We start from the raw sequence: 18,603 nt of genomic DNA, 5'->3' as shown, positions 1-18,603 counted from the left end.
GTTATCTATTCCATATGCCCTTCCCATGCACTCCTGCCCCCAACCCCAGGTGTCTCCCTGTGCAAACACTGCTCTTTTGTTCTTCCATGACTGATCACTCCAAGTGGTAGCTACATGCGGTAAATGATCACCCCATATGCCTGTCTATTGTTTGGCTGGAAGCCACAGGAGTGAGTTCAATTCCAGACCTGAAGGGTAACTAGGGGCCACAGTCTCAGAGGTCTCACCAGGCTCTATCAGACCAGCAAACGTGGGGTTTTTTGGTTTATTTTTTTTTATGATTTTTTTTTTCCACATTGTTCTCCCACTCTATCCAGGATCTCCTGCACCAACCCCCTCTGACTGGCTGACAGTGGTAGCTGGGCACCATCTAGTTCTTCTGGTCTTATGCTCAAATAGGCTGAGGATCACAAGGTCTACCAGTCCCTTAGATTGTTTCCATGTGTCTTTGGTTTTCTTCATTCTTCTTTGCTTTGGATGAGGTGAGACCCATCTAGATGGCTGCTTGCTAGCTGTTAAGTTCCCAGTTACTACTCACCAAAGTAGGCTGTAGAATAATGTTTTTAAGTAGTATGTTTTGCTAATTGAGCTTAATGTCCCCTATGACCATGGTCCCAAGCCCACAGGTCCAACTACTTACTCCCTCTGGGCAGCTGGCTGTGGCAAAGAAGCCATCACAATAAAATATGATAGATTTTTTAAAAATTATAGACTAGGAAGACAAAAGAGAGAAACTCTCCCATAAAGTGATACTAAAAGATAAGGCTATCAAAAATTAGAAAATTCAAGGATCATCTAGCCAAATTCTTGAGTATTAGAAGTTGCAAAGGGAAATAATAGAAAGAAAAAAAAAAAATACTAATTTTTTTCAATTCCCAGAACTGATGAATAATTTTCCAGATTGAAAAAGCATAGTGTATAACTGTGTTATCAGTGATAACAAACAATCTATGGGTAAATAGATGGGTAGACAGGGTGAATGATCAGATATGTCCGGGCAAAAGGGAATATACCCAAGACCATACATTTCTACATACTTACTTTTGTGTCTCGGAAGGAAGGTTGGGCAATCCTACTTCCGTAGTGATACTGCCTCGGAAACCCAAGGAGGGGTTGCTATGAGTCGGGGCTGACTCAACGGCACATAACAACAACAGCAACAACAACTTCTGTGTGCTGTAAGAATGTCCATACAAATAGAACTAACAGGGGGCAAAGTTATGGTAACTTCTTAGCCACAGTCAGCCACCCTGATGGAGCAAGTTGTTGGACTTGTGGGCTTGGTACCATCAAGCTCAATTGGCATAATATATGCTACACTAAAACACTGATCCACATCCTATTTTGGTGAGTAGCACCTGGAGTCTTAAAAGCTTGCAAACAGCCATCTAGATCTAATAATTATTCTCTCCTCATCTGCAACAAAGAAGAAAACCAAAGAAGCATGGAAACAATTAGTCCAAGGACTAGTGGACCTGCAAACCTCTGCCTTTATGACCATGAGACCAAAACTAGACAATGCCCAGCTACCACCGTCTACCACTGGGAAAGGGATTAATGCAGGAGATCCTGGATAGAATGGGAGGACAATGTGGAACAAACTCAAAATTCATAAAAAACAGACCAGGTTTACTGGTCTGATAGAGCCAGGTGAGACCCCTGAGACTATGGCATGTAGTTACCCCTTCAGGCCTGGAACTGAACTCACTCCCGTGGCTTCCAGCCACACAGACTGGCATACAGGGTGAACATTTCCACAGGGAGACATGTCCTTAGAATGATCAATCATGGGAGAACAGAAAAGCAGTATTTGCACGGGGAGATAGCTCAGGGGGCAGGAATGCACAGGAAAGGACACAGCAAAGAGGTAACTACAGTGAGGAAGTAGGAAGAGAGCTGTTACATTGTGGGGATTGCAGTCAATGTTATAAAACACAATGTATATGAACTGCTATATGGAAAATGAATTTGCTCTTTAAACTTTCACCCAAATCACAATTTAAAAAAAAAAAAAAAAGCCTGCAGTATCTCATATTCCATATTCTCTCCCACAATGTGATCTTAACACTTCACTATCAAGAAATGAGATCTATGCCCTCTCCCTTGAATCTGGGCGGACTTGCAACCTGCTTGTAATCAGAGTACAGTAGGTGGGATCCTGTACCACTTCCATGACTGGTCACTTTGTTTCCACTTGTACTTGCAGCTTACACTTTGCTCACTGGGCCACTTGCACTTGGAGCCTTGAGATGCCTTGTAAGAAATGCCATCACCCTGAGTCCTCCATGGTGTGAAGGAGCTGAGCCACGAGGAGAGGTCATATATAGCCACAGAAAATGCATGAGACACCCCTAGGAAAGCTGCCCTGATGAATCCTTCTCAAATTTAAGCTACCAGGTTTGGAGTAGTTTTTTACACAGCAGTAATGACTGGAACAAAGCACTATTAAGCGCTCAACGCAATAAATTGGTACAGGGGATTGGAAGAATAGACCAACATCAAGTACAATGTAGTGAAATTTGAGAATACTAAATTGGTCTTAAAAACTTACAACAAAAAACAGATAGCTCAGAGGGCAGGAATGCATAGCAAAGAAAGACAAACTTTCTGTTAACCAAAGGGAGGAAGTGTGAAGAGAGCTGTTATATTGTGGGGATTGCAATCAATGTGTATGAACTGCTGTATGGAAAATGAACTTGCACTGTAAACTTTCACCCAAATTTAAAAAAAAAAAAAAGGAATGATTTCCAATCTAAAATTCTATTCCCATTCAAATAATTAATCAAATATTTAAAAAACCCAAATTCACTACCATCGAGTTGATTCAGACTCATAGCGACTCTATAGGACAGAGAAAAACTGCCCCATAAGGTTTCCAAGGCTATAAATTTTTAGAGAAGCAGGCTGCCACATCTTTCTCCTGTGGAACAGCTAGTGGGTTTAAGCCACTGACCTCTTGTCTAGCAGCACCACCCAGACTCCTTGAATCAAACACAAAGGGAAAATAAATACATTTTAGATATGCAAGCTCAGAAGATTAGAGGATAGGCTCCATCAAAATGAGAAAGCAAACTGAAAAAGAAGAATATACAGAACTCAGGACTCAGGAAATGGGGGGTAAGGGTGCTTAAGGTGAAGTGATTCTAAGATGGGTAATGTAATGATGAACTGCTGTTATCCTGGGTAACAGAGCAGCAGGCTCAAAGAGCAATACATCCAGGCTGAGGCAGGAAGATGGGGTTCACAAGAGTCATTTCCAAGAGGAAGTAGAGCTAACACATTACCTGATGCACATAACTGAGTTGGAAGGAGCTTTACCCTTAAGGCAGAAAGTTTTGGATGAGGTAGTAATAGAAATACACAAAACTAAGCAAACAAAAAAAGAAGGAAAAAGCAATTATTAATTCCAAGAAAAATCAAAAACTTATACCTAAAGGAACTGTAATCATAGACCAGTAAAGGACTCAGCAGCAAATAGTAATAATAGTCATACAAAACCCTGGATGAGGATTTAAGCCAACAATAATTATACCAAGTTATTTGAGGAGACTAGCAAAGGAATTATATGTCCAGGTGTTATACATTGCAAGGAGGCTAGTGTAAGAGAGCTAACTCATCATCTTTCATTATGGCAAATCAGTAAACAATGTCTCAAATCATAACTAAAGATAACATTTTTTATTGATGAACATGAAATTAATCACTGAAGGTCCCTAAGTCCCTAAAAGAATAGTGTTTGATCCTGGGAAGAAGGAATTGGCTGGTGGATGTGGCTTTGGTCAGATGAGAAAGTTCTCAACTTAGTGCTTCTGTTTTCTCAGTGGGGTAAGCAAGACTCTGAGCATATTGGAGGTCTGAAGAGAATGAGAAGATAGAAAATAGTCATCCTGGAGAGATCATAGTCAGAAGGCAGTGAGTGCCAATTTAAGATTGGTGGTCATATTCAACATCACCGAATCCTATTAAAACTTCTTTCTGTATATAGCTCAAATTTATCTCCATCTCTGCATAGCAACTGCTAGGGAACTTGGGATTACACCTTCTCACACTCTCAGGCACTTTCCCCCAGCTGCATTCCTGCACTATTTACTCCAGGAATTCTGGTCTTTCTTCAACCCGACCTTCCAACCCAGGCACGTGCCCAATGCATACCCTGAGATAGCAATGTTTAGAGATGTCTGGCTCAGTATGTCTGCTGTCCTCACAAAATGAGCCAGATGGGCAAAGTAGGGATCCCTGCCCCTTCTTCATCTTTGCATCACTAATGTCTGGCACCTCAGACTATAGCTTTGATGAGAGAATGACGACCTGCTAAATGCAGAAAAGTAAGCAAGCTGCAAGGTCTCTCAGAATAGATGCTACTGGGTGACAAGTTTGAGATCATGAAAACAGTAAGGCTATCGAAGATGTCACACGGAGAGATGGAGTTTCATTCTGAAAATCTGGAACCTCACTGAGCATTCAAATAGTTTATTTGCATGATTAAGAATCATTTTCAGCAGTGCATCAAGCATCTGAGAAAAACATTATTTTGGGTAAGAGCAGGATCCCTTCCAAAGACCTTCCCTCCCAGGTCAGGTGCTCAAATGTCCACCATGTCCAGCAGTGCAGAGAGATGGAGCTCGGAGGCAACTTCCTCCTCTCTCGAGCTCTGGATAAGCCTTTCCAGGTGCTTCAGCCGCTCAGTCAGAGACACATCTGTGGCCTCAGATGGCTGCAGGTGCTCTCTTGTCCTTTTGTTCTAATTTAAAAAATAAAATAAGTACTTTTGAGAAAGCAATAAACCAAGACCTATTTTCTATGCAGACGGTAGACCTGGCTCACATTAGAAACCTCTGGGCCCATGTGTCTTGGCATTCGTCATGCACTTCTTGCCTCCCTTAGCATATGTAAGAACCAGCATAATCTGAATGTGGGGCATTTTCTTCATATCCATCACAAACAAGTTCCAGTTCAATCATTCTTATAAACTATGATTGCCAATGGCTGCATACTCTTCTGTCATATTAATCTATTGTAATTATTTAACCAGACCCCGTTTTTAGATATTTAGCTTGTTTCTATTTTTATGCAGCATAATTAACTACTTTTATTATTAACTTTTGTTAAAATCTGGCTTCTTTAGGGTAGAACTGGCGAGTTAAAGTATGTTTAAAGGATCTCAAAAGTTTAAAACAGTATGGTTTCCCACAGCCAGTCCAGGGCTCACTCTGTGCCTGTTCAGCAGCACAGAACTGTAATGAAGGGAGGGTAAGGAAGTAGAAAGACATTGGGCTTTGGCATCAATTGAGCTGGCTTTGAATAGCAGCCCTGCACTGACCAGCTGGACAGTCTTGGTGAGGTCCTTGACTCTGTGAGCTGACCCTCCTCACTCACACAAAAGGAAAATCAGTACCCTAAGGAGGTCTGTAGAATATGATGGCCAGGACAGGTTGCACAAACAACTCCCTTGCTGCACTTAGCACAGTTAGAATTCTGTTCTGTCCTCAAAGCATATTTCAGTCCCATACTTCACTCATTTCACAAGCAAAAAGTCAGAATTAGTTAGCAATCTGTAGCACTGACAGATGAAGCTCAAGATAAAATTTAAACTAATAACTTATTATCACCATAACATCAGACAATGAATCAAAATGTTCTTTTGTCCCCCAGCCCTTCTCCTACTTCTCCAATGCTAATAAAAATGCTAAGTATAGGCAATCTTCAGGTTATGAATGAGATCTGTTCCTAAGTGTGTCTTTAAGTAAAATTTGGGAATGAAGTCAGAACAGGTACATATGGTTCTTACTGAGTCTCACTTAGTGCAAAAAAAAAAGGCTCAGCGCTTTTTCCATGATTTAAAAGCTGCATGTGTAGCAAGTGTAGGTGATTGTGATGAATAATTCTTTGCAAGTAGGAGTTGATTCAATCATTTCAGTTAGAGCAAATTTACATGATACTAAAGGGCTAGTTCAAGTTGTTAGACATTTGCAACCTGGGGACTTACTGTATACTCCCTTTTGACTTGTGGACTAGTACTTGTAGAAGATTTCGCTGATTGGATAGTCTGAGGCAGAGACACCAGAGTCTGAGGAAGGTAGAGGGGAAGGGAAGTTGAATCTGTAAATGCTTCCAAATCTTCAGACAACCACTGCTGAAGCTGATCTTCAAACCTGAAACAACACAGGACAGTAATTCAGAACCATTCAAGCACTAGGAAGCAAAAAATTAACTATTGCTCAACTTTTCTCCTATATATACTTTACATTTTTCAAGGCCTTTGATTTTCCTAAGGATAGGACTATGTAGGTACTACTACATCAACTGAGGAGAAATGTACTTTAAAAAATGTCGTGTCTTCCTTTTAGTTTATAAACCCAATTTAATGAGAAAGGTAGTATTTATCTAAAAGCTTCTGCTTTTATGTTAATTGAAATTACTCATAATTCATATTTTCTCTATTTAGCTTTCTTTGGTTATAAGCATCTTTGATTAATTCTTATCTCTTTATGGATTACCCAAACGTATGGATTGTTGCTTACAGTTTAACTCAAAAGAACATCCAATGCCATATAACAGACTGCAGAGCTATCTACCTCCATGACCTCATCTTTCCAAGGAAAGAAATCTAATTCAAGACCACTTAAATGCTACAGACCTAGGAAAATCTGTTAAAAATCTTGATATAACCTTCAGTCTTCCAACTCTATTTGCTGAGCCCCCGCTCCACTGAGCATGAAGTGCCACCACAAATCCCAGGGACACAGGACAAACACGACTGGTGGGCCCCACATGGCAGCTCATACTTCAGTGAGGAGAGACAAAGCAGGACCCACACGGGCCATGTGATCTGATGGTGGTGACATCACAGAAGACAGGGCAGAGGTATGGAGGTGGAAGGGCCTCATGAGAAGAGAACACTGGGCAGAACCCTGAAAGGAATGTGAGGTGAGCTTCGGGACATGGGGTCAGGGGTCCAGGTAAAGACAGAGAAGACCTGGCATGCAAGGACCTGTGCATTCCAGGAAGGAGAAGCTGGAAATGGTGGCAGAGGGTCAGAGAGGAATGGGGATAGATCTCACATGGGACCTTGCCAACTCATAAGGAGCAGGCCTTTGATCTCGAATAAGCGAGGAAACCCTTAAGAGTTCTGAGCAAAGCAGTGGCATGGCCTCTGTCTCACATCTGGAAGGACCCCACTGGCTCTGCTGAGAACAGACGCCACCTGTGGTAGCAGTTGGAAGGAAGAAAGTGGTGGCCAAAGCAGGGTGGCAGTCATGGGGTCATGATGAGTAGCTGGAGACTGAGTATGTTCTGAAAAGAGCCCACCTGACCCATAGAAGACCAGAGGATATGGGGGGATGTGTGGAATGAGGCTTGGCCACAGGGAAAGATGGAACTGCTATTACTGAGAAGGCCATAGGAGGAGGGGCTGGCTGGGGAAATTGAGGATCTCATCTAGGTCATGTCAAATCTAAAGGGGCTATTAGATATCCAAATGGAGATTCAGAGAGGCAGCAGGATCATCACATGAGTTTAGAGAAGAACTCTGGGCCAGAGATATACACTTGTAACTGTCAGACACTGATGCTATTAAAAATCTACAAGATTGGGTAAAATCATAGTCAATGGGTGCTAACGAAGTAGAAAAGTGGTTGCTGAGAGTGGTCTGGGGTGGGAAGAGCCAGTAGAGGGATCCTAAGGGATCCAGTGGGGAGCAGGGAAAGCAAGGGTACAAGAATGAGATGAGCAAAGATGTGAGACACAGTGGAGCCTGGTTCTCACTAGGGTTCTGGCACTGGGCTGTGAAAGCAGACATGGGGAGGAGGAGGCACCTGGGTGACTGCAGAAGACACAGCAAGAACTAGAGTGTGATGTGGATGAACTTGGAAGACATTATGCTGAGTGAAATAAGTCAATCACAGAAGGACAAATATTATATTAGTTCATTATTGTAAAAAGTCAAGGAAAGGTTTACATATGAAAGAAAACTACTTTTGTTGGTTACCAAGGTGGGAGGGGAGGGGAGGGAACACTGCAAAAAACAAAAAAATGAATGGAAAAAAAAAAAGAACTAGAGTATGAATATCAACAGCTGAAGGTTTCACTGTGAGGGGAACAGAACCATGGTGGTGGCCAAAAAGAACATGGGGCCAAGAGGTAACAAGGCCTCATACCAGGTACCACTGGGTATCAGGATAGGGGAGGGGAGGGGAGGGGGCAGTGAGGAGAGAGATAAGACCCAGACCTCCATGAGGGCTGCACAGCCAGGCCCAGGAAGCTGCCAGATGTGGCAGGGGGGATGAGCTTTATATATGCCCTTCTTGCCCATAAAGCCACCAATGAGGCTGTCAGGTGAGAGCACGAGGGAGGGAGCTACACAGTCAGGACAAGGAGGCTGTGCATGTGGAAGGTGGGAAGTGGGAGATGTACTGCTCCCACCAGAGTGGGATGCTCTGGCATCCCCCCACACTTGTCCAGAGGAGCCAGACAGAGCTTGCCACCTGCACGTCCCACAAGAACATGTGAAACTGATTTTCAACCATATATGAATGAAATTGGTTTTAAATAAGACCTTCAAAGACATTTTCCAGGGTACAACCTCTCCCCACAAAGAGCTTCTACTTTAAGTGGGTCTGGCTCAACCTTCATCTTCAAACAAAATCACATTACTGTCACCCTCACTGGCCCACCAGTCTGCCCCTTCCTGTGTCATCACCATCACACTGTCCTCTCCACCTGGCTATCTCTGCTGTCACCCTCACTGGCACACCCATCTTCCCCATCTGACTCTGCTAAATCCATTGACCACTCATTGTCTTGGCCAACATGAAATGAACTAGACAAAGTACATGTCCTGCAGGAAGCAGCTCTCACCTCCTGTTCTCCTCCTTCTCTAGCAGAAGGCTGCTGGACAGGCACTGCGAGAGCCGCTCTCCGACTGAAGCACCACAGATCAAGTCCTCCGCACTGCGAATGCCCCCTTCCTGGCCAGCCACAGTGCTCCTTTTCTGCTTCAGGTGGACGTGAAGTAACGGAGCAGGGAAATGGTTACCAGAAGAGTAGAGAGACTTCATCCCCAAGCTGTAAGCACATGTTCTGAAAGTTACAGTCAAGAGAGTGAAGGAAGAGCCAAACACACTGTGTCTATGTGTGCAAACACTGCCCCAATACACGCCTACCTGCACTGTATGGACCCTCACCCACATAGCACAACATCCTCCATTTACACTTGTGCTGCCAGAAGTTTCTGCTTCCATGAGACAGCTGTGCTCTCAAGGGCATCTCCACTCCGAGCAGTCCATCCCACCCAGGGTTACAAACAGGTGCTCTAGTGCTTCTAAATATGGATAAGGCTCAGCTTTTACATGCCAATCTTGAAGCCACCCATGAGTCATATTTGAAAATGCAGGAATGAGGAGATCTGATTTTTCCAAACAGTCACTAGTTAGCCCACCACAATGAGCAAGAGCCTGTCCCTCCCACTCATTTCACACTTAACTTGGGCCCCTGTTGCATGCGGCTTTATTCTGGTCCAGTGGTCTATTTCTGCATTATCTCATGCTTTAAAATCCCATAGCTTTACTACCTGTTTTGATGTGAGGCTGTGCCAACTCTCCTTCACTGTTACTCTTTTCAAAACTTTGTTGGTGATTGCTATACAGCTTCTTATCCTGATGACTTTCAGGATTAATTTATCTGGTTCCGGGGGAACACCCTTTTGGTTTCCTGATTGGAAACACACTGACTTCACAGTTTGAAAATTGCACTGTGAGAGCTCTGTGTCCCCCCTCAATGTGGACCTGGCCTCACATACCAGGTTCAGCCTCCCCTATCATCCACACCCAGGTGTGGTAGGCTGGCTGTAGATGGAAACTCCCTATGCTGCAGGTCAATTTCTCTGATCAGCCCACTGAACGCTGAAATGTTCCAACAGTCGGACTGTTGACTGTCTCAGAACAACACACCATCATTATGCTACACCTCAATGCCTCTCTCCTCCAACACTGTACCCCTCCTTCCCTGTGCCCTGCTCAGTCAAGATCCCCAGGATAAGAAGTATCAACAATGTATCATCTGTAAACAAGATTTCCTCTCTTCTCCCATAACACGCACCGCCACCACCACCCCCCCGCCCGGTCAGGGTCTCCAAGACAATAAGAACAGTAAAAACGATGGTGCCATCAGTCTGGCCCAATTGCAGTATTTCTAACATCTTAGCAAGAAACATAGCTTTTTGGGTTTACAGTAGAATACCCTTTCAAAATAAGGATTATCTTCCCCAGTCTCAACAGACAACGTGATGAGGAGTTGAGTATGGATTTTAAGAAATGTACACCACACAGGCACATCCTCTGTCAGCTCAACACACTATGGTGGCCCTCCTGTACCCACTTGGCATTTCTGAGCAAGATTCATGACTCACTTCTTTGCCTGCACTTTCCTGTCAGGAGTGGCATCATATCGAATCACATATGAGGTGAGACACTCCAAATCAGCTCCCATTGCACAGGGACAGGCTGTTCTGAGGGCCTGCTGGGTCTGTTGTGTGGGCATACTTGGTGCACACAACATAAATGAGCACTGGTACATTAAATTACAGTTTGTCTCCTGGCTACTGGGCCTGGCAGACACATGTACATGCAACACAGATCTCACCATTCCCAGTAGTGGTGGGGTCAACAAACACATACACATACGCATGTAAACACAAACCTCAGTATTCTCAGCTTTGGGGCCCAACAGACATATGCATACAACACAAGACCTCACCAACCCTGGCTGCAGGTCCTGGCACACACACATACACAACGTGGATCTCACCATCCCCGGCTCTGCTGTAGCTCCTTCTGTGTCTGGATTCTGGCCCGTTCCCATGACAATGGGACTTCATATTTTTTCAAATGGTTTTTAAAGAAATATACACATATCTGACCATCTTCACTCAATGCCTCTAATGAAACAACACAAAAAAAAAAAAATGAGAGAAATATCAGAAGAGCAAGAGGTGACCTCCTGACCTTTGCCTAAACCCATAGACCTCAGACCAGCCCTCTGCCTAACCTGAGCCCCACAGTTCCTGAGTCCCATGCTCAAGCCAAATTTGCTCCAAGGTCCATGGCCCACAGTCTCACCAACTGAAGAAGCCACAGCCTGGGCCATGTTAGGAAGTCTGTGCAGACATGTAGTGGACAGCCCTCCATTCATCTGGGACCTCAGTGAATCCAGATCCTATCAGACCTGTCAGCCCTTCCTAGTGTTTTACCTCCAGCAGGGTGTCACTGGCTTGAAGAGGGACCATCAGGACAGGAAAGGCATAAGGGGTGCAGTACACACAATGACAAGGATGACAGCCTCACACAAGCTGCCCACCTGAGGCGATGGGGAGCCGGGGGGGCACCCAGTCGCGCAGCTTGTGGTCAATGCACAGGGCAAGGAAATCGTCCCATGGAATCTCAGCGACTGAAGGTCCTGCTGACGCGCCTAGAGTGGGGTTCTGGCTCTTCCACCTGCTGTAGGTCCTGCCGAGCAGGCTCTCCACCTGGGACTGGAGGACAGGCTGCGTCTGGCGTGAACTGGAGATCTGGGACGCATACTGGAAGACCATGGCACAGACAGGGGCCCAGGGCGCTGGGGGAAGAGGATGCATCAACCAACCATAGGGGCTGTCTGCCCAGAACACACCTCACTCTGCTCCCTGAGACGAAGCCACATGGGAAAACCCTTCTTCACTCTGATGCTATAGCAGCACTTCATCTTAGAGCTGCAGAGAGGGATGCCATCTCCCCCATGGCTGACAGGAGTATCCTAGCCACATGACTTGGCCAACAGGGCACTGGCAGTTAGGTCCCTCAATGGCACCCAGTGCATGCATCAGCCAAGGACAGCATGGCCTCCAAGACACTCAGGATTCACACCAGGCCAGATGACCAGAAGGGTCTGAGTCCAAACTCAGCACAAAGATTGCATCGCAGCAAAGCAGCATAACCTGACCTGAGCAGGGCTCTTTGTGAAGAGAGGGGACATGGACACTGAGGTAGCAGAGGTAGCACTGAGGGCCAGACCACACAGAGCTGGCAGCCATGCTCCTGCCTCTCTTGCCCACCTGACTGATCATAGAGACCAGCTGTGGTTTCAGAAACCCCATGCGGCTTCTACCTCTCCCAGACCTCAGGAGCTGAGGTCTGGTAAGGGGCTAACAAACACTTGCCCTCCAACCAGGCTCATCCTAAGCCCAAGCCAAAGGGCAAGCAGAGGAGTAACAGAGAGTGTGGTGGGGGCAGAGGGAGCAGATGCAGTGGAGGTAGGTGCAGTGGGAGGGATTGGTAGGGACTAGCAAACTCTCCCCAGGCCCTCCTGTTAGTGAACGCATAAACTATGCATCAGAGATTGAAATGTGCTGACACCATTTCTGCAGACCAGCCTCCCCTCCCCCTCATCTTCTCAGGGCTCCTTGTGACCAAGGCACACACCCCCGGATGGCGGAAGGTCCATCTGTGGGATCTGAAAGGCAAGCACTGCCTGCTTAAGCCAAGCCAGGTGCTCTGGGCTGTTCCAGTGTAGGTGGGGCAATAGCCGGCTACCCCCAACCTCAGCAAACTCAGTGATGGGCCAGGACAGGTCACAGAGCTGCTCCAAAGAGGCCACAGTGGCTAGGAAGTACAGCACGCTATTGAAGAGCTCAATGACAGCTCCAGGGTCCTGCGAGGCCAGGCCAGCCAGCCGCCGCTCCCGCCGGTCATGAAAGAACCGGCCACTGAACTCCCGGGCAATCCCATCCTCAACGTATTGGGTTAGCGTCTGGCAACAGAGGTCCAGGGCACCAGGAGAGCGAGAAACCAGCCACTGCACTGCCCGCGAGACCTGAGTAGGGAGACAGGCAGGCCTTACAGCAGGTAAGATTCTAGAGGAGCTTCCTTGGGAGGTCAGTGCCCACCCAGCACCCACCCCACACTGCTAATCAAATCCTCAGCACCCACAGCCCTCCACTCCATGGACAGAGCAGGAGCCATGTCCCTGCCTGCTACCCTCACCCAGAGTCACCTCCTTCCCCTGTGGTTACTTAAATCTCAAGTCACACACACACTTCCCAATGTAATTATCAGCACAGATACCCTTTGTTTAAAGAAACCTCAGATGTTCTATCTGCATACATTCCAATGATACCCACCCTAGAAAGATACTTTACACACGTGACCTTCAGATACAAGATATGGCCAATCACATTTTAAATTCATAACACAGAAACACTAAAGAAATTTACACAAACAATTTAGTTTGTTGCAAGTGGCAGGACTATAGACAAATTATCTTTTATTCTGATTTTTATTTATGTTTTTAGAATTATCTATATAACATATAAAGTTAAAATTACAAATAATAATAATGGTCAACTTACAAAAGAGCAAAGGGGAAAAACTAAGAATATCTGCTGTACCTGTGAAAGTGGGGGTGCATACCTTAGCTGTGCCTCGTAAGTCCTGGATGGAATCTGAGATCTCAATAACAGTGTAATCTGAGATGAGCTTAGCTGACACCAAATCCTGCAACATCAAGCCTTTGGGAAAGACAGGTAAGTTTCATCATTTTTCACCTACAATCTGCACATACGCATACATGCACACATGTATGTGCAGGCATACCTGTGTGCACACATGCACACAAGCCCACACAAGTGCACGTACACATGCATGCACAAGCACATGCATGCACAAACACACACACTAGCCAAGGACAGAAAGACAGCACTATACTTATTCACCAACCTGCACCCAGTTTGCATGGCAATGATGTCTGCAGAGACTATCAGTGCCTTCTCAGAACTGGGCCCTACTACTCACTAACTGCCACCAGCTCATATGCAAGGCTGCATCTACGTACCATCTTCCACGTCCCTCTCAACAGCATCCCCATCCAGGCTGGGTGCGAGAACAGCCAATGGGATTGCAGGCTGGAAAGGCTTGGCCTGCAGGAGCTGCTTGAGCTGCAGCAGGGCAGACAGCCAGTACACATCTTCCTCAGCCATGTCCTCACTCTGTATTCGGGGGGGCAGCAGCAGCAGTAGTGCACTGGCACCCAAGAGGTCTTTCTGCATCTCCACAGCATCAAGGGCATGGTCACTGAGGGTGCCACGAGCCACCTGGAACAGCAGAGACCACCGGCACAAAATGCAGGCACCAGTAGCACAGAGTAGGCATAGCCCCAGCATTGCACAGGCACCCCACCAACCTCCAAGGACCTGAAGAAGGCTGATCCCCAAGTCCACAAACAATGTAAGAAATAGCACGCCAACAGTTCATGCAGTCTCTAGGAAAGATACAGGCTTTCACAGGCCTGGGAAGCAGAAGAAGCCCCTGGGTGGGTGCAACCAACTAGGGCAGCCAGCAGCACAGGCACTGGCACCAAGGGAGGCTTGAGACATGGAGGGTAGTTGTACATCAGGCAGGGACCCTGACCCCCAGACCAGAGGCTGCTTCAAACACCAAAACCTCACTAGGCGCAGTGGAGGATGGAGGCTGGGGGACAGGCTCCCTCTGGTGACTCCTAGAGGAGGCTGGGTAAGTCCTCTCTGGGGCAGATACCCAGGTGAGACCTCTAAGGCCCTCAACAGGCTATCTGCCACCCAGGGATCCCCCCATGTGTTCCTGAGAAAACCACCTGGGTGAGTAATAGCATCTGTACAATTCCAATGACGTTGGGAGTGAGTGAACACAGGAAGACCTCAGAGGCGAATACACATAGTGGTGGTCTGTCCCTCAGCTTCACACGCATAAATCCCCCACCTTCACGAACATGCTGACAGACCCCTCACCTTCACACACACGCTGACAGACACTGTCCGTCCCCCTCTGCTGCTGAGAGCGCTTGCCATAGTAAGTGTCTGGATCCCACCCACATCGCTGCCTGCACTGTCTGCCAGGCATCCGTCTCCCATGAACTTGACCTTCAACCAATTTGCTAGAATTCTGTGAATAAAGGAAAATAACACTTCACTTTAAGAGAAACCTAATTCTAAATCTGAATTATAAAGACTTTCAGGAGAAGAGAGAGGGAGAAGGATTCACACAGATCCAGTTTCATATACCAGAGTGCACTGTGACGCTGGCTAGACAGCCCCAACTATGGCTTTAAGATGAAGCCAAAAAAAAAAAAAAAGTAAGGTGGGGACCAGGTTTGCTGGTCCAATAGAGCCTGGTGGAACCACTGAGACTATGGCCCCTAGCTGCCCTTCAGGTCTGGAATTGAAGCCACACCTGTGGTTTCCAGCTAAACAAAGTACAGGCATGTGAGTTAAACATTTACCTCACGTAGACACACGCCCTGGAGAGAACAATCATGGGAGAAGGAAGGGCTGCTTATGCACAGGGAGATAGCTCAGGGTGCAGATGAGTATGGAGGGATGGACACTGGGAGGAGGTAACTATGGGGAGGAAGTGGGAGGGGAGCTGTTGCTTTGTAAATTTTGGTCAATGACATGAGACAGTATATTATGTGAACTGCTGTATGAAAAGTGAATTTACGCTGTAAATCTTCACCCAAATCAAAATAAAATTAAAAAAAAAAAAAAAAAAAAGATGAAGCCAAGAACTCCATGGGACTTCAATGGGGCTGGGAAAAGGGACACTTGGGAATGGGCTGGAATCCAATTCAAGATTCTGAAGCACTTAGAAAAGACCTGAAAGATGGAAAAGGTCCTTACACATTTTATAGACTCAAAATTCTCATCCTTGAGGTTTTAAGAATTCCTACGTGATGTATATTTCCTAATGAACTTACTAACAAATCAGAAATCAGCTATTCTACTTTAAGAAATGAATCATTATTTAAATACTCTGAGAATGCCATTCTCTCCATCTTGCTCAGCCACCCTATGAGATGAGTCTTCTTGGTTTTTTCTTTCTCTTTCCTTAGATTGCCCATGTTCAATGGTAACTGCTTAAAAAGTAATGTGTTCTGAGAAGTTGGAGCCTTCACACACTGCTGGTGGGAATGTAAAACAGTGCACCTGCTGTGAAAAACAGTCTGGCAGTTCTTCAGTTAAGCACAGAGTTACCATACCATATGTATGACCCTGAAATCCCACCTGGAAGTATAAACCCAAGAAAATTAAAAACTACATCCACACAAAAACATGTGTTAATAGTAGCATTATTCACAAAAGCCAAAAAATTAAAACAACCCAAATGTCTATCGATTGACAAATGGACAAAATGTGATCTACCCATACAATGGAATGCTATCTATGCATAAAAAAACTGAAATTCTGATATATATTACAACATGGATGAACCCTGAAAACATTGTGCTCAGTGAAAAAGTCGGTCACAAAAGGACAAATATTGTATGATCCTACTGAAAGGAAATGTCCAGAACAGGCAAACCTATGGAGTCAGAAAGCAGATTACTAGTTTCTGGGGCCAGGGAAAGAGGGTAAAGAAGAATGGTTAATAATAAAGGGTTCTTTATGGGATGACGATAATGTTCTAAAATTAGATTATGGTGCATGTCAGTATGCTAAAAACCACCAAATTATATACTTTAAATGTGTGAATTACATGGTATGTGAATTACTTATCAAGAAAGCTGTTTAAATTCACACAATGGAACACTATGCAATGCTAAAGAATAATGTAGAATCTGCAAAACACCGCATAACGTGGATGAACTTGGAGGACATTATGCTGAGCAAAATAAGTCAGTCACAAAAGGACAAATATTGTATTAGTCCGTTATTGTAAAAGTTAAGGAAAGGTTTATATATTGGAGGACATTTTCTTTGTTGGTTACCAGGGGTGGGAGGGAAGGGGAGGGAATGCTGTTAGATAGATAGAGATAAATATTGATTTGGGTGAAGAGAAGGGCAATGTACCAAATGGGAGTGACCAATATGGCAGCACTGAGGATGAGAAAGACAGAGAGAGTTACATGGGCAGTACAGACAACAAATATGAACCCCTTTGCATATACAATACTGAGTTGTCAGTGAAAGCAAACATGGGTATAGGGACGGATAGATGGGTGAACAAGCTAAACAATTAGGTATGTCTAAATGGAGAGTGTATCCAAGATCATATACAGGGTTGGCAGACAATGGGCCTATAAGTTCATGTGAATGATCAGAATTCCCAGGTGTATAGTAGAGCTGACAAGGGGCAAGGTTATGGTCATTACTTGGTCACAGCCAGCTACCCAGAGGGACCGAGTAGTTGATCCTGCGGGCTTGGGACCATAGTCACAGGGGACATCAAGCTCAATTGGCATAACATACTATACAAAACATTGTTCCACCTACTACTTTGGCGAGTAGCGACTGGGACCTTAAAAGCTAGGAAGCTGCCATCTAGATGCAACAACGGGTCTCTCCTCGTCAAGAAGAAAGAAGAAAACCAAAATTAATGGAAACAATCAGTCCTAGCGACTGGTACACCATCCGATCTGCAACCTATACAACTATGAGACCAGAAGAACTAGATGGTGCCCAGCTACCACTGCCAGCCACTTGGAAGGGATGTAGGAGATCCTGCATAAAGAGGGAGAACAATGTGGTACAAAACTCAAAATCATTTGGAGGCGAAAAAAAAAAAGAAGGTGGGGACCAGTTTGCTGGTCCAATGGAGCCTGGTATAACCACTGAGACTATGGCCCCTAGCTGCCCTTCAGGTCTGGAATTGAACCCACAACTGTGGTTTCCAGCCAAACAAAGTACAGGCATGTGAGTTAAACATTTACCTCAAGTAGACACACGCCCTGGAGAGAACAATCATGGGAGAAGGAAGGGCTGCTTATGCACAGGGAGATAGCTCAGGGTGCAGAAGAGTATGAAGGGATGGACACTGGGAGGAGGTAACTATGGGGAGGAAGTGGGAGGGGAGCTGCTGCATTGTAAATTTTGGTCAATGACATGAGACAAAGTATATGTGAACTGCTGTATGAAAAGTGAATTTACTCTGTAAATCTTCACCCAAATCCTAATTAAAAAAAAAAAAAAGAAAGCTGTTTAAAAAAAAAGAGTAATGTGTTCTATAACTGCTTTAAAAGCATAATTCCTAGAAGCCTGAGATTTCCTAATTTTGTGTCAATATCTTGGATTACTTTTTTTTTTGTTAAATTGTGAAAGCATAAACAACAAAATGGACTACTTTTTAAGAATGCCAAAAGTTTTCTCCTACAGGAATGAAAAATGTAACTGTAACAGACAAGCTATAAATTGTCTTCATAACAGTCTAAAATAAAGAGGGTTCTGGTGAGGACATCTGAGCACAATCCTAAATGACCAACTCTTCAATGCTTTGGGACACAGACTATTGCCAAGTCCACAGACTAAAAACTGAAATAATCTAACGTGTCAACATCAAATCATGAACAAACTACATAAAATCTAATGATGGAAAACTGCTCTTCAGAGCTGCCCTGGCACAGAAAGAGGAAGGAATCACCAATTCTTCCACCTCACCCCCACCTGCACAGAGGCTGTCTGACCTGCTGGGACTCCCTGGGGTCACCTCTTCTCCATCTGGCAGCACCAGCACCAGCTTCCAGAATACATGCTCCCGCCACCCAGGAAGGTGCTCAGCCACAAGGGTCGGCAGGTCCAGAGGTGCCCACACTGCATCCCTAAGGGGA

The 18,603-nt window shown here is 45.2% G+C and overlaps 1 protein-coding gene across 1 annotated transcript in view; it reads right to left on the bottom strand.

Annotated features, from left to right (window-relative positions):
• Window positions 1-4,582: 4,582 nt before the first annotated feature.
• Window positions 4,583-18,603, bottom strand: part of LOC103203604 (minichromosome maintenance complex component 3 associated protein) — a 45,082-nt gene continuing 31,061 nt past the window's right edge. The window contains exons 19-28 of the mRNA XM_007948678.1: window positions 18,460-18,594; window positions 14,792-14,945; window positions 13,861-14,119; window positions 13,440-13,537; window positions 12,453-12,843; window positions 11,353-11,610; window positions 10,804-10,933; window positions 8,857-9,063; window positions 6,005-6,152; window positions 4,583-4,741 (exon numbers count right to left, since the gene is read on the bottom strand). Of these exons, the coding sequence (XP_007946869.1) occupies window positions 4,583-4,741; window positions 6,005-6,152; window positions 8,857-9,063; window positions 10,804-10,933; window positions 11,353-11,610; window positions 12,453-12,843; window positions 13,440-13,537; window positions 13,861-14,119; window positions 14,792-14,945; window positions 18,460-18,594 (1,939 nt within the window). The remainder of the gene's footprint in view (window positions 4,742-6,004; window positions 6,153-8,856; window positions 9,064-10,803; window positions 10,934-11,352; window positions 11,611-12,452; window positions 12,844-13,439; window positions 13,538-13,860; window positions 14,120-14,791; window positions 14,946-18,459; window positions 18,595-18,603) is intronic.

This window comes from Orycteropus afer, unplaced genomic scaffold (genome assembly GCF_000298275.1).
Source record: "Orycteropus afer afer isolate SDZICR_OR568_19922 unplaced genomic scaffold, OryAfe1.0 scaffold00219, whole genome shotgun sequence".
Lineage (NCBI taxonomy): Eukaryota > Metazoa > Chordata > Mammalia > Tubulidentata > Orycteropodidae > Orycteropus > Orycteropus afer.
The sequence above is the reverse complement of the archived record's forward strand: the minus strand, read 5'-3'. Positions and strand labels throughout refer to the sequence as shown.